General features: G+C 35.4%; 1 protein-coding gene across 2 annotated transcripts in view; it reads right to left on the bottom strand.

Moving 5' to 3' along the window:
- Positions 1-16,178, bottom strand: part of LOC102819913 (neuronal growth regulator 1-like) — a 1,419,333-nt gene that overhangs the window by 599,306 nt on the left and 803,849 nt on the right. For both annotated transcript variants that reach the window (XM_006831037.1, XM_006831038.1), the window contains one exon: positions 13,285-13,410. In XM_006831037.1, the coding sequence (XP_006831100.1) occupies positions 13,285-13,410 (126 nt within the window). The remainder of the gene's footprint in view (positions 1-13,284; positions 13,411-16,178) is intronic.

Genomic DNA, 16,178 nt, shown 5'->3' with positions numbered 1-16,178 from the left:
GATTTACACCCTCGGAAACCCTGTACAGGGTCGCTATGGGTCGGAACCGACTCGACGGCACTTAACAACAACAACATACTGTGTAGTGCTGTGGGTTAATGCGCTGAACTGCAAATTCAGTTTGATTTACAAGGTCTGTGGTTCAAGCTCACCAGCTGCTCCTTGGAAACCCTATACAGGGTCACTATGGGTCGGACTGACTTGAAAGCCCTTAACAACAACAACTCTGTGCTAAGCCATAGGTTATAAAGATGAATAGACATTATCTCTGAGCAAAAAGAGTTCCTTTGAACAGGAAAAAGTAAAAATCATTCACTGCCCTCTCTGCCGAGGAGGCAAGCTAAGATGCTAAGCAAGTCACCAAATGGGACCAATCCCCCTGGTTTTTCCCCTGTTCTCAAACAGGTATGCAGCCTGGCCCCTCCCCAGACTCTGACCCCATATACGCCCATATCACCCTTCTTTGGGGGCTCAGAATCTGGAGAAATTAGCTCCTCTGAGTCAGCTGGCTTAATAAAAACTGAATCTAAAACTGCTGTAACACCTTGTCCCATGATACCATAAATAAATAGAGCCAAAGACTTCAATTCAAATAATTAGCTTCACACAGTGATGGTACAAGTACAAGGTATCATGTAATTATTGTAGGGGGGAGGGGAAACCCACCTTATTATTTCTGGAATTCTTTGGGATAGATTCATCAAATTTAAAAGATAAAGGATTAATGTTGTTTTTAAGTGCCATCGACTCAGTTCCAACTCATAGAGATCCTGTTGGTGGATTTGAATCCCCAATCTTATGGTTAGCAGTCCAGTGCTTATCCTACTATACTACACCAGAACAACCAATAATGCAAAAGGGGTTAATAAGAGATTGGAAATTTGATAAAGTGATAAGGAACATTCTAAGTAAATGAAACAATTATGTTAACAATTTGAATATTAAGTGCCCTCACATTCTGATTCATAGCAACTCCATGTAACAGAATAGAATTGTTCCATATGGAATTCTTGGTTGTCATCTTTATGGGTCTTTCTCCTATGGAGTTACTGCATGGGTTAAAATGTCCAACCTTTTGTTTAGAAGTTCAGCACTTAGCAACACTGGTGGCGGGCTGGTTGTGTGCCACTGAGATGGTTCTGACTCATAGAAATCCTGTATGGGGTTTGTGAGGCTGTAAATCTTTACTGGAGCAGAAAGCTTCATCTCGTTCCCATGGAATGACTCGTTATACAGCAATAGAGGGGGAAAAAATTCTACTTTGGGTGAATAAATACTTCTCTGATTTCATATCTAAATTCTTCATTTCCCATCTGCTCATTTGCCCAAGATTTGATTTTCACCTCATTCTTTAAATGAATTGGTACAATGACCACTTATATTACCTAACCTGAAGGAAAGTGTTTGGTTCTGTTTTATTTGACTTGATTGACATTTTTACCACTCAGTTGCTCCTAGAAACTGTTTCCTTTTCTGTTTTTTTTTATAATAAAAACTTTTTATTCTATTCCTATATCTTGAACTACTTGTTTGTAATCATTTTCATATAACGCTAAGCAAGTATTTATTAAGCAAAAATGAAGAGTGTCAGATTGACCTAAAATGAGAAAGACGAGCCTATTTTAATGTGGTAACAATGGAGTTAATGGTGACATGGCTGAAACACGCAGGGAGAAAAAAGATAATTAATGAAATAAGGTCCTGACAAATGAGGATGGATGGAATCCAGAATAAAGGAGAAGAAATGGGACTTCAATGACCCGTGTTGTCCTGACTTAGATAATAGCTTTAATGTCTATGAATAATTAAATTTCAAATATCCTATAAGGGATTAGTCATACAGGAAAGGGACAAACAAGAGTTTGAGACAGAAAGCCCAGTATATACTGCTTTTTGACTTTAAAATCAGAAGAACATCTTTGTCAGCCAGTAAGTAGCACCTTGCTGGAGTGTGAACATCTCTGGAGTTCTAGATATCACAGCACAGAAATAAACTAAGAAATAGAAATCCAGATATAAGGCAATGAATAATAAATGATATATTGACAGGGGCCTTCAAAATACTTTCAAAGTTGTTCTTTTGAATCTCTTATTTTAACATTTGTGTTTAAACCTTTATTTTTTTTCTGACCATATTTATATTTAAAATTAAAGCTTTTATTTATTTACCATATTTATATTAATTCTAAATATATTCTATTTTGGTTAAGAATTTTATTTGGTCTTTATAGTCAAAATCAGATATTTATGAAACTTTTCAATGTTCTCTGAAAGGTTGAGGTAATGTTTAGCTTCCTGATAACCTCATTTGAGAGTTGTATATGAATTTTATTATGAGTTAGGTATACTCCTTAGTTTCATTGATATGGTTAGAAATTCTCTTTAGTCACGATTCTAACATACGTCAGTGTCAGATTTAAGTTAATAATATGCAATTCTTTCTATGTCATGAACTCTGTTTAATGTCTTACACTATTCCATATAATACTTACAATGATTCTCTGAGTTAGGTACAATTACCCTTCCCATTTTATCTTTGAAGGTTAAAAATGGTCTAGAATTTTGTCTAAAATCTTATTGTAAGAAGAAGACCTGAGTCTCAAACACAATTCTTACTGATACAAAGTTCATGATCTTAATAACTGTACTATATTGACACGTACCCCCACAACTTGTTCGTCACTTTGTTGTACTGAGGTGGTGTTTGTGTTGCTATGATGCAGAAAGCTTTTCCACCAGTGTACAAAATATCAGCAGAGACACTCATGGTGAACAAGTTTCAAAAGCTTCCTGAATAAGAGGACATTGGTATTGTTAAGTGCTGTTGAATCAATTATGACTCGTGGTGACCCTATATGGGGTTTCTGGGGAGCAGCTGGTGATTTTGAAATTTGTGGTTAGCAGTCCAGTGCTGATCCTACAGTTCCACATCAGGAGTCCAAGAGGAGATAAGGACAGCAGAATAGTTGACCCACTTTGAGAGATTAACCAGAGGAAATCTTATGAATAACAGAGGAACTTTGATGTAGTATGAAAAGATGAGCACCTCAGGTTGGAAAACCCTCAAAATACAACTAAGGAAGAGCTGCCAACTCAAAGTAGAGTTGACTTTAACAATGTATTGAGCAAAGCTTTTTGAACCTTCATTTGATTTGGAGACACAACTCAAAATGAGAAAAAAAAACTGCAAAATCCATTAAAAATTAGAAAATGGAAAGTATGAATTATGAATCTAGGAAAGTTAGAAAATGTCAAAAATGAAATGGCACACATATAGATCAATATTCTAGACATTAGTGAGCTGAAATGGACTGGTATTTGCCATTTTGAATAAGCAGCAACATGGTTTACTAAGCTGGGAATGACACTTTGAAGAGGAAATGCTTCACACTCATTGCAAAAAGACAATTTGAAGATTTATCTTGAAATACAATGCTGTCTGTTGTAGGTTAATATCTAAATCTCCGTAAGGAGGAGCAGATTCCTAGTATAGCACTTGAGGATAAGTACTGGACTGTTAACCTAAAGGTTGATGAATCAAACACACCAGCCAATCCTTGGAAACCTGAAACAGGATTACTATGAATCACAACTGACTGGAAGCTCTTAACAACAACAGGAAAAGAACAATTAATACAACTACTATTTAAATTTGCACACCATATACCAAAGCCAATGAAGCAGAAATTAAATAATTTTGCCAACTTCTTCAACTCAGTGCTTTAGAATCAGCACTGAACTGCAAACCAAAAGGTTGGCAGTTCAGACCCACCAGCTGCTCCTTGGAAACCCTATTGTTGTTGTCATTGTTAAGTGCTGTTGAGTTGGTACTGGCCTATAGCAAGCCCGTATAGGGTTTCTGAAGAGTGACAGATGAGCTTGAACTGCCAACCTTACAATTCAAACGGACTTTGCAGTCCAGCTCATTAACCTACAACACCACACCAGGACTCCTGTAAACTCTATACAGGGTGGCAATGAGTCAGAGGATTCAGCACTTAACATTGCCACCAACTTCTTCAGTCTGAAGTTGATCAAACATGCAATCAAGATGCATTGATAATTACTGTTGATTAGAATGTGAAAGTTGGAAACAAAGAGGAAGGGCTGTTAGTGCAAAAATAATGCCTTGGTTGTAGAAACAATATTACAAATTGCGTGATAGAATTTTACAAGTCCAAAGATTTCTTCATTGAAAACATCTTTGTTTCAACACCATTGTTGTTGTTAAGTGCCATCAAGTTGATTCTGACTCATATCAACCCTGCATATGGTTTCTAAGGAGTGCCTGGTGGGTTTGAACAGCCAGCCTTTAAGTTAGCTGCCCAGAGCTTATACTACAGTGCCACACCAGAACTCCATAAATGGCAACTATAAACATGGACCTAATCAAATGGAATACACTGGTATAAAATTGACTACATCTTTGAAAGAGATGATAGAGAAGCTCAAAACCATCAGTCTAAACAAGGCCTGTGGCTAACTGTGGAACAGACCATCAGTTACATGCAAGTAGTGGCTGAAACTGAAGAAAGTGTTTCAATGAGAGCCAAAACATGACTTTGAGTATATCTCATCCGAATTTAGAAAATAGCTCAAGAACATATTTGACACATTGAACATTAATATCTGAATATCAAAAGAGTTGATGAAAACAAAGGTCATTAAAGTGACAGAAAAGAAAGAAAAGACCAACGTGCACATGTAAGAAGACACTCTGAAACTTGCTCTTGAACACAGAGTAAAGCAAATGGAATAATTAATGAAGTAAAGATCCAAACAGAAATGTTCAGAGGCCAGCTAGAAAACACCGAGTATTATAATGAAGTGTGTAGAGGCCTGGAGTTCAAAACCAAAAAGGAAAAAACACGCGCAGCATTTCTCAAGCTAAAAGAACTGAAGAAAAAAAAAAAATCAAGCCTCAATTTGAAATATTTATGGATTCTCTGGGCAAAATATTGAACAATACAGGAAGTTTCAAAAGAAGATGGAAGGAAAGCAGAGTCACTGTACCAAAAAGAATTGATATAGATGTTCATTCATTTCAGGGGGCAGAATATGACCCAAAACCAATGGTATTGTAAGAAGACCATGCTACACTGAAGGTATTTGCAAAGAAGAAGGCTCCAGAAATTACTAGAATAGTGATTGAAATGTTTCAACAAACTGATGCAGCACTGGGAACACTCATTATTTTATGACAAGAAATTTGGAAGACAGCTACTTGGCCAACCAACTGGAAGTAATCTGTATTTGTGCCCATTTGAAAGAAACTTGACCCTTCTTTCATTTTCTTATGCATAGGGTCTTTAATGAGTCTAAATTGACTCAATGACAACTACCAACTATAAGAACAACATACTTGCAACATCTGGATTCTGAAATGTTACTAATAAAAATGATCAGGCATCACAAACTTTTTATTAGGAATTTTGAGTAAGCCTTAAAACTTTCCTAAGCATATTGTTGTTGTTGTTGTTGTTGTTAAGTACCATGGAGTCCTAAGCATATTAAGAATCAATAATGGATTAGTCAAAGCAATAAGATCATGTGCAATGAAGTATCTGTTAATCCACCCTTATATTTCCTTTGATACTTAAAGAAAAATTGTACAAATATGTTTTCTGTACATCCTAGATGCCTGGGTCTAATCCAGGCTTTTTGTTGTTAGGTGGCCTTGAGTCGATTGCAACTTGTAGTGACAACAGAACAAAACACTGCCTGGTATTGTGCCATCCTCACCATCATTGCTATGTTTGATGCCATTGTTAAAGCCACTGTGTCAATCCATCTCACTAAGGTCTTCTTTTTTACTGGTCCTTTACTTCACTAAACATAATGTGCTTCTCCAGGAACAAGTCCATCTTGAAAAATGTTCAAAGTATGTGAGAAGGAACCTCACCATCCTTGCTTTTTGTTCAGGCAAACAAAATATGGTCTGTTCCTTGCACTGAAGTTGTTTAAATTCTGTGTTTTAATAGAATACTATAGGAAGTAGCCTGGATCTCTGAGACTCTGACACGTTTATAATAAGACAGATGGAATTTAAATCAGTATGGTTCAAATCCAATATTGTAATGGTTCTGAACCCAATCATATATTAAACAACCATTACATGTTAAATGAAATAATTGATACCAGAATTGTGATGAGGAAGGCACAAGAGAAGCCTACAATATTTTTTATGCCATAAAAGTATGCAAGTGCTCAGAAACAATGATGGGGCTTATAACATAAGCATAGGAAACAGATGGAAATAATCCCTATGGTCAAATCTGGAACAATTTAGAGAACAAAATTTATATAGATAGGAATAAGTTATAAAACACTTTGTTGTTGTTGTTGTTAAGTGCTGTTGAGTCAGTTCTGACCCATAGCAACCCTGTATAGGGTTTCCAAGGAGCCACTGGTGAACTTGAACTGCCAACCTTGCAGTTCAAACGGCATTGAAGGCTGTAAATCCATGAATCCATGCTATAGCAGATAAACAATTTATCAATAGGGAGAAAGGAGGTCTCTTGTTTTTAGTAGAATGCCATGACTAATCAGTAAACGTGGAAAGATCTGAAGCTAGAGAAATCATCATTTTGTAATCAGTAAAGATGATTTCACTGGAGATTCATTAGTAAACACTAAATCTAAATGTAGACTTCCCAAGGATCTGATATTTGCATTCATAGTTTTAAAATCTTTCCACAAAGACCTTCTTATTTGTAACACGGAGAAAAAAAAAAAAAATGAAGTAGAACTGTGGAGACATCAGACAGCACTTTGATTGTGTAATTGTAATTAACATCACAAATGAGGGACTGATAGATAACATGAGCCCAGTGTTGGATTACACAATATACAAGGTAAGCACATGCTGACATGTGCTTGCTTATTAATCTCTACTGAACAATTTCACATTTTTCACTACATTGAAGATCATATTTCTAGGTGTCATTGGCACCTTTCTTTCTCAACTGCAGTACTTTCTCCTACAACATCAGAGCCTCTTTTCAAATTTACAATCTTGTACAAGAAGGGGTACTCAGTAAGCAAGTTAAGCACAGGTGTACACGTGCTTACTTACTAACCTTTATTGAACAGTTTCACAAGGTGAGTTTATATTGTTTACTGGATAGTCAACATGTGCCTCCAATTTGATTACCAGTGAAGAAAACATCACTTATTTAGTTTCAGCTGTACATAACTATAATCTAATCACAAGGACACATCATACAAACTCCAAATGAGAAATGTTCTATTAAAAAAAGGGTGGCATACGTTCTTCAAAAATGTCAGAGCTCATTAATGACAAAGAAAGGATCAGGAAAAGTCTTAAGGGAGACTAAAGTGACATGGCAACCAAACACAATACATGATGTTCTAACAGACACTATTGGGTAAGTTGAATGTTGTTGTTTTTAAGTGCCATTGAGTCAGTTTTGACCCATAGTGACCCTGTATAGGATTTCTGTGGAGCAGCTGGTAAGTTAGAACCGCCGACCTCATGGTTCAAGCTGATTTTGCAGTTCAGGCTATTAACCCACAGCACCACACCAGGACTCCGTTGTTAGGTGCTGTCAAATTGGTTGTGACTCATAATGACCCTATGCACAACAGAAAAAAATCACTTCCCAGTCCTGAGTCAGTTGCTGCAGTCACTGTGCCAATCCATCGTGTAGAGGTTCTTCCCCTTTTTTGCTGACCCTCCACTTTACCAAGTATGATGTTCTCATCCTGGGACTGGTCTGTCCTGACAACATGTCCAAAGTATGAGATATGAAGTCTAACTAATATAGCTTCTAAGTAGCATTCTGGCTGTACTTTTTCCAACAAAGATTTGTTTGTTTTTCTGGCAGTCCATGATACTTTCAATATTCTTCTCCAATACCACAAGGCAAGTGCATCAACTCTTCTATGGTCTTCAACATTCATTGTCCAAATTTCACATGCATATAAGCTGATTCAAAATATCATGGCTTGGTTCAAGCACACCTTAGTCCTCAAACTGATATCTTTGCTTTTGGACACTTTAAAGAGTTCATATTCCCCTAATGCAATACATAGTTTAATTTCTAGTCTGCTGCTTCCATGAGTGTTGATTATGAATCCAGTCAAAATGAAGTATTTGACAACTTTAATCTTTTCTCCATTTTTTTATGATATAATTTATCCAGTTGTGAGGATAGTTATTTTCTTTACATAAAGGTACAATCCATACTGAAGGCTGTGACCCATAATCTTCATCAGTAAGTGCAGTGGTTACGAATTGGGATGCGAACCTCAAGGTCTACAATTTGAAACTACCAGCTGTTCCGCGGGAGAAAGATGAGGCTTTCTGCTCCCGTAAAGATTTATAGCCTCAGAAACCCTGTACAGGGTCACTATGAGTCGGAATCAACTCCACGGCACATAACAACAACAACAACTTTCAACAAGCAAGATTGTATCATCTACATATCACAGACTGATAATGAGTTTTCCTCTAATCCTGATGTCACACTCTTCTTCAAATAATCCAGCTTCTCTGATTATTTGCTCACAAGCAAATTGAATTAGTATGGTGAAAGAATGCAGCCCTGGCACACGCCTTTCCTGATTTTAAGCTACTGCATAACCTCAAGTTCTGTTAGAACCACTACCTCTTGGTCTATGTACAGGTTCTTCATGAGCACAATCAAAGAATTTTGGAATATCCATTCTTCTCAACATTATCCATATCCTTTCATAATTCATACAGTTGAAAGTCTTTGCATAGTCAATACATCATAAGTAAACATTGGAGTCTACACAGTAGAGCCAGTTTCAGTGTCTCTTCTGATAATCATTTTGGTATTTTCTTTCTTTCCTATATTTTTAATGACCGTTAGATTTCTTTCTGTATGATGTTCTTAATGACATCCCATAGCTCTTTTGGTTTTGTGTCATTAGTGTCTACTGAAACAAACCTGTTCTTAAGATGGTTTCTAAATACAGCAGGGATATATGTTCAAGGTTATACTGCCTCTCATGGCCTTGTTTTAATTTTCTTCAGTTTCAACCTGAACTAGTCTTTGAGCAATTAGATGTCTGTTCCACAGTTGGCATCTGGCCTTATTTTGGCTGATAATATTGAGCTTTTCCACCATCTCTTCTGAATAACATAGTTGATTTGATTTCTTTGTATTCCATCTGGTGAGGTCCATGTGTACAGTCATCTTTTATGTTCTTGAAAAAGGTATTTGCAATGAATAAATCATTAGTCTTACAGTCATGTGATCACCAACATTGTTTCTACCACCAAGACCATATTTTCCAAGTACTAATCCTTCTTATTTATTTTTAATCTTTGCATTCCAATCACCAGTAATTATCAATGCATCTTGATTGCACATTTTACTAATTTACCACTGAAGAATTTAGTAGAATTCTTCAATTTCATCATCAATGGCTTTAGTGGTTGGTGAGTAAATTTAAATAGTAGTGGCATTAACTGTTGTTTCTTACAGGCCTATGGATATTATTCTACCACAGTGTTGTATGTCAATTGGTCTAAAATGATGTTTATGATGATAGATGAATACTGCACAATTTCTCTTGAATTTGTTGTTCTAAGCATAGTAAACCATATGATTGTATGATTCAAAATGGCCAATACCAGTCCATTTCAGCTCACTAATACCTAAGATATCGATATTTACGCAATACAGATGATTAATTGATAAAAAAAAATATGGTATGGAAGCTAAATTCACTAATTCAAGTTTGAATGGTATGGAAGCTAAATTCACTAAATTCAAGTTTGAAACTGTTTGGTAACAGGGTGTCCTCATTGTTCTGTAATGTACACTAAAATATCTAAGGATAATTTGCTATAATACATACTACCAAATAATTCAATACACACACAAACACATGCTCACATGCACTCTACACACAGAGAATAAATGATGACACAAATAGGAAAAGCAATGCTTGGCACAACTGAGTGAAAGATACAGGTTTTTTTTTTGGGAGGGGGTATTATTTCTTTAACAAATTTCGTAAGTTTGAAATGAATTTTGAAGTATAAAGTAAACAACAATTTATAAGAAAAAATATAAATGAACTATAATACAGCGAATTGTTCCAGAATTTTCTCTGGAAATATTTCTTTTGGTGAAAAAGCACACTGAGCTTTTGAACTATCAAATGAACTGTCGTTGTTGTTAAGTGCCTTCAAGTTGATTCCATCTCATAGAGACATGGTATAGGTTTTCTGAGGAGTGGTTGATGTGTTTGAACCTTGTAGTTAGTATTCCAGTGCTTATCCTACAGTGTCATACTAGTAATTCATTAAATGGACTAACAACTTTAATTGTGTCTAGCATTGTTTGTGATGTGGTCAAGCTGCAGCCTCATTTTGCAGATATTTAGGGAGAAGCTCTGTGGACCTTGTGAATATTTTTTGAAAAGCAAAAACTATGTTTAATTATGAATGAATCAACAAGAATTACCAAAGGTACAGAAAGAAAAATAAATCATCTGGACACATCACATGTATACAAAATTAAGCCACTTTTTCTTGTATAGACATGCAGTATATCTATGTCTGTTTATAGCACTTAACATATTTTATATGTTGACTGTTGTTTTGCAATGCATATTCTCTCAATGATATAGCAAAAGAAAGCAGGAGAACATCAACATTCTAGTATTTTCTAACTGAAACACAGATGAAGAACTGAATTCACCATTTTGCTTTGGAATATAAGTGTGTAACTTGGGAAAAAAAGTGAATATAAATATTTGACCTCTTACTCAAGATCAAAACTCTATTTTTCTAGTTATTAGGTGCCGTTGAGTCCGTTCTTGTCAATAGAGACCCTATGTGCCACAGGACGAAACACTGTCTGGTCCTGCACCATCTTCATAATTGTTAAGCTTGAGCCTTCTTCCACTGTGACAATGCATCTCATTGGGGAGTCTTATTATTTTTTGCTGATCTACTTTGCCAAGCATGATGTGCTTCTCTAGGAACTGGTCTGTCCTGATAACATGTCTGAAGTATGACATATTTGAAGTCTTGCCATCCTGGCTTCTAAGGAACATTCTGGCTGTACTTCTTCCAACATAGATTTGCTTGTTTGTCTGGCAGTCCATGGTACTTTCAGTATTCTTTTTCAATACCACAACTCAAGGCATCATTTATTCATAGTGCTATTCTTTGAGTGTGGATCATCAATGAATTAAAATTTGAACTTATTGGAACTGTTTTAAAAAGCTTCAGACAAACCTAGCTATTTAGTTGGATAATAGTTAATGGCTACATTAATTTTAGTCATGTCTTTGGAATGGCAATATCAGATAAACAAATCTATACAAAGTTTAATTCATAAATCAAATCTGTCTTCCTTCAGTTTCATGAAGTTATCCATTATCATTATTCTAATAACTTCACTAACCACCATTTATCTATAAAACAAAAAATGCAGCCAAGTACTTTAAAAAGAATAAGCATAACAAAGGACTGCAAAACACAAGAGTTAAATCCAAATTTGTTGTAGCTGTTAAGTGCTGTTGCGTCATGGCAACCCTCTATAGGGTTTCTGAGGAGTGGCTGTTGAGTTTGAACTGCCTACCAGAGGTTCAAACCTACTGTGCAGTCTAGCACACAAACCCACAGCATTACATCAAAATGGCAATTTTACCTTATGTGGAGATGAAGATTATGTGCTTCAATTTTAGAAAAATATGTTTGCCATATCAGATTGAAATCCTTGAAAAGAAGATTTAGAATCAGCTATATATTTGTATATCATATTATTATATGCTTTTAAAACACTATTGTACCTATTATTTTATTTCAGTCTGAAAATAGCTAAGGCTTATCATCTTTTCAGTTTAGAAAACAAGAAGATGGCTGTGGATAACCTAGCCTAGGAGTTTGCACAAGGATTTGCTGAACTGATTAATAAGAGCAAATGTGTCTCATCTGCTAGTCCTGAGTTTGTTTCACTTCCACCCCCATGGGGACTTCTACTATGCATTCAGTGCTCACAGACCAGTTTTCTGATTCTGTAGCAACTCTAGAGAGTGAAGTATTGGCAGATTCAAGAAGCACACTCACGCTTCAAAAAGATTATAGGGGCTATAATGCATTTTATATAAGTGTACACTGCTGTTATATTGATTTTTTTTGCACATTAATAGCAATACTGAGCATATGATGTGGGTAAGTCTCATTAGGCATACTGAATAAATGAGGAAACTGAAAGACACTTAAGGATAAGTGATATTAAAGAAAGCATTAGTAGATAAAATAGATGTTCCAATTGTACTCTCTCTACGCCTACATAAAATGTGCTTTTCTGATTTCTTAAAAAGAAATTTTATCATACTAGCCTCTTGATGCTATTTCAATCAAAAATATAAAACAAATAAAAATAGAATTTCATTTATATGTAATGAGATAGGCTCCTATTCATTAAAAGTATCACTCTTCCTTCCTGAATAGGCTCAAACGTACACAAGTATAGTTAAAACACTTAAATTCTATACAGTTTGTTGCTTCTATTGGAGTTGTGGCTTTGAAAACGGATTGATTTTGATGATGATTACCCCCAACTTCCTTAGATCTCCTAAATCTTTTAGAAAGGATATTCACTGTAGCAGAAGTACTTGGGACCCATAAACATGCTGTATCCCTTTATTACACCTAGAAATGTGACTTTGTATAAGCTACTTAAACTCTTGGGCTTTCATTTCCTTCATCAGTTAAAGTTTATCTAACCCAGAAATCTCATAATTTGCTTATTTTCATTCTCTTCCAGGTACCTTCATGTGTTGTGTGGGACTAGAAAACACATGATTGCTGACAAATAAATCTCTAACTTAAAAGAAGATTTCTCACTTAGGATATTTTCACTTCAGCCTTTTATCTATGGATTTCTGGTTAAGCCATGAAATAAAAATAACTTTCCCTGAAAATCAGAAGACACTGGTCCCATTCTGGTCTAGGACCAAAAATCTTCATTCATCTTTTGTGACTACAGTGTACTTAGGTATGAAGAATTAGTATAAGTACTTTTCTGTCAACTTTATGAATAAGATACAAAAGATAAAATAAGTTGACTCCTTGTAAATATAATGTTTTATGTAAAATAAACGTAACATTCTCTCTGTTAAGTACTTTCTCAGAGTAAATGAAACCAGTAAATCTAAAAGCATATTAAGAATTCCAAGAAAAACTTTAGAAAAACTGGCTACAATTCTGAATAAGTAAGGTGACAGGAAATGATGAACAGCGCACGTGATGCTGATATAGTCCTACTTTACCTGATGGGGAGATGTGCCGCCAAGAAATGGAAGGCTCTGGTTTCCCAGTGGCCAAACAAGTCAGAGTGATATTGGTCCCTTCATTGATGGTCATATCACTTGAAATGTCATAAATCTTCGGAGGAACTGAAATGGCAAACATACAGCCATTAGATAAATACAAATTGTTGTTGAATTGTATATATAATCAATTCCATGATACCATGCAATTAACTTGTGGCGATGAAGTGTACTTATGATCCGTGGTCATAACCTAAAAGAAGAATTCTCTAGATCCACAGCACTCTCGGATTTTTTAACCCTCCTAATTATTAGATGTTAGATATTTTACGATAAATAAAATATTAAATAACAAAAGCATCAGCATATTGCATAAGTTAAATATTTATTGTGGCAAACTTGCATTATGTAAACCAATATATGATCATTTGACTATTTCATCAACATAATCTCACTACGTTGTTGTTGTTGTGATGTGCCGTGGATTCGGTTCTGACTCATAGTGACCCTGTACAGGGTTTCCGAGGCTGTAAATCTTTGCAGGAGCAGAAAGCCTCATCTTTCTCCCGCAGAACAGCTGGTAGTTTCGAACTGCTGACCCTGAGGTTAGCAGCCCGATTCGTAACCACTACACTACCAGAGCTCCTTAGTTTCACTGTAGGGATAGTTTTGGGTTGTTTTTTTTTTTTTCCTGTTGAGATGGTTAAATAAGAATGGAAATCTGGAAGAAACTTAAAATATTAGAACAGTTATGTCTGCATGGTAATTCAAGAACTCAGTGAAATGTGGCATGTACAAACTTGGAAGTAGGATTTCAGGATCACAAAAGCATTTTTTTTTTTTTTTTTTTGTACTCAGTTTCTTTTCTGTAAAACAGCAGCAATGGACTCCTTCAACATTTAGGTTCTAAGGAGTACAGGTTCTAAGGGTTGTAAAAGGTGTGTTCAAGAGTTTTCTTATCATCAATGACTGGAAAATATAAGGGAAAATGTTGTTGTTGTTATGTGCCGTGGAGTCGGTTCTGACTCATAGCGACCTTGTTCAGGGTTTCCGAGGCTGTAAATCATTACGGGAGCAGAAAGCCTCATCTTTCTCCCACGGAACAGCTGGTAGTTTCGAATTGCTGATCTTTTGGCTCGCAGGCCAATTCGTAACCACAACACTACCAGAGCTCCTTATAAGGGAAAGTAGAACTCTTCATTTCAGGACTTCTCACGACCTTTGTTACACCCTTTTGTACTGCCTGTCTCCATGCAGGAAGGGGAATAGTATTATATAGCGTTTTCTCTGGGGTATCATTAGACTATGGAAGATTTTATTACACAGCACTTCCTGAAACTAGTAATCATGAAATATACTTTGGGGAAAGATGGGTAGGAAAAACCACTAAGTTAAATTCTGAGTATAAAATTTACTTACTCTTTTCAAAACCAATGACGCATTAAATCTTCAAAAGATTATAGTAAGGATCCTCAGTCTAATGTTTGCTAAGTGTGTTATCTAGATAGTTCATCTAGCTAATGTCTTCATATGAAAACAGGAGATGATAATAGCATAAACCAATACAGATGCTGTATGGATTCTAAAGCACACTTGGTAAATACTTTTTAAAAAGTGCCGGCCCCATTAAAACATGCCATCATCGGTAACTACTTTGAGGTGCCTTAAAACAGATATACGGTATTTGAATTTAAGTTAAATCTTGCCTTTTCCTGGACTTACAATTGCTTTTATAATTTCAGCACTTTCCTAGTGCTTATAACTGATCTGATCATGAACTTGACAGCACTTAGCAACATGACTGATCTGACACATAAATTTTAGTTTATTTTATAAAAGTTGTGTTATGTGGAAATCCTAACAAAAATGTAACTAAATTGTATTAAATACCATCAATGGTAATTAGTAGACAATAATCTTTTTAAAATCCTATATTTTTAATTGTTCCAATCTTAGGGTTTCTTTATATAGAGATAGGTTTTCACGTTAATTTTAAGAGTCGGATTCTAAAGTTTGTCTTAGATAAATTATGTTATACATATGAATTACATTTTAGAATTAAAGAAAAAATATATGGCTTCAAAACTGTACTACAAAAACAAATTGTATGATTTGATTATAAATACAAAGTATTCGATTATATATAACAGCTCATATGATTGAGGAAAAAGCTTATTCCTAAAGGATATGCCATTGTAACTGTTTCTTAATGACACTGTTTAATTGGCATATAAAACATTATCATTAAACCTGACAGAAGCTCTTGTAATGAAAAAAAAAAAAACAAAAAAAAAACCCATCACCACCACCAAAACAAACACAAAAACAAAAAACCAACGAATTTTATCTTAATTGAAAGAGGATAGAAATGAAGACATTATTCTACAAGAAAGCAAAGTGAAAATGGAGAATCAGAGAGCTAATAAAAAAAATTATAATACTAAACAAAAATTTCATTTGGATGTAAATATAGGTTATGTAGAGTAAACAAAATACATGTGTATGGATATACACGTACACATAAATATATCAGGACTCATACATAAAAGCTCAGTCGGGGAGCTAACCTCAAGGTCAGCAGTTTGAAACTACCTCCCATTCAGCGATAGAAAAATGAGGCTTTCTGCTCTGGTAAAGATTTTCAGCCTCAGAAACCCTATACAGGATTGTTATGAATTGGAACCAATTCATTCCAGGGCACATCACTACCCTATGTTGTTAAATGCCCTTGAGTAGTAGGTTCTGTCTAAAAGCAACCTTGTATACGATTTACAAGGCTTTAAGTCTTCTCAGGAGCAGAAAGCCTCATCTTTCTCCTGCAAACTTCTACCCGCTCAAGCCTCGGACCTTCTGATTAGCAGTCCAGTTCTTTATGAAACTACCATGCTCTCTCT

Source organism: Chrysochloris asiatica, unplaced genomic scaffold, assembly GCF_000296735.1.
Source record: "Chrysochloris asiatica unplaced genomic scaffold, ChrAsi1.0 scaffold00002, whole genome shotgun sequence".
Lineage (NCBI taxonomy): Eukaryota > Metazoa > Chordata > Mammalia > Afrosoricida > Chrysochloridae > Chrysochloris > Chrysochloris asiatica.
This window is presented reverse-complemented; position numbering and strand designations above follow the sequence as displayed.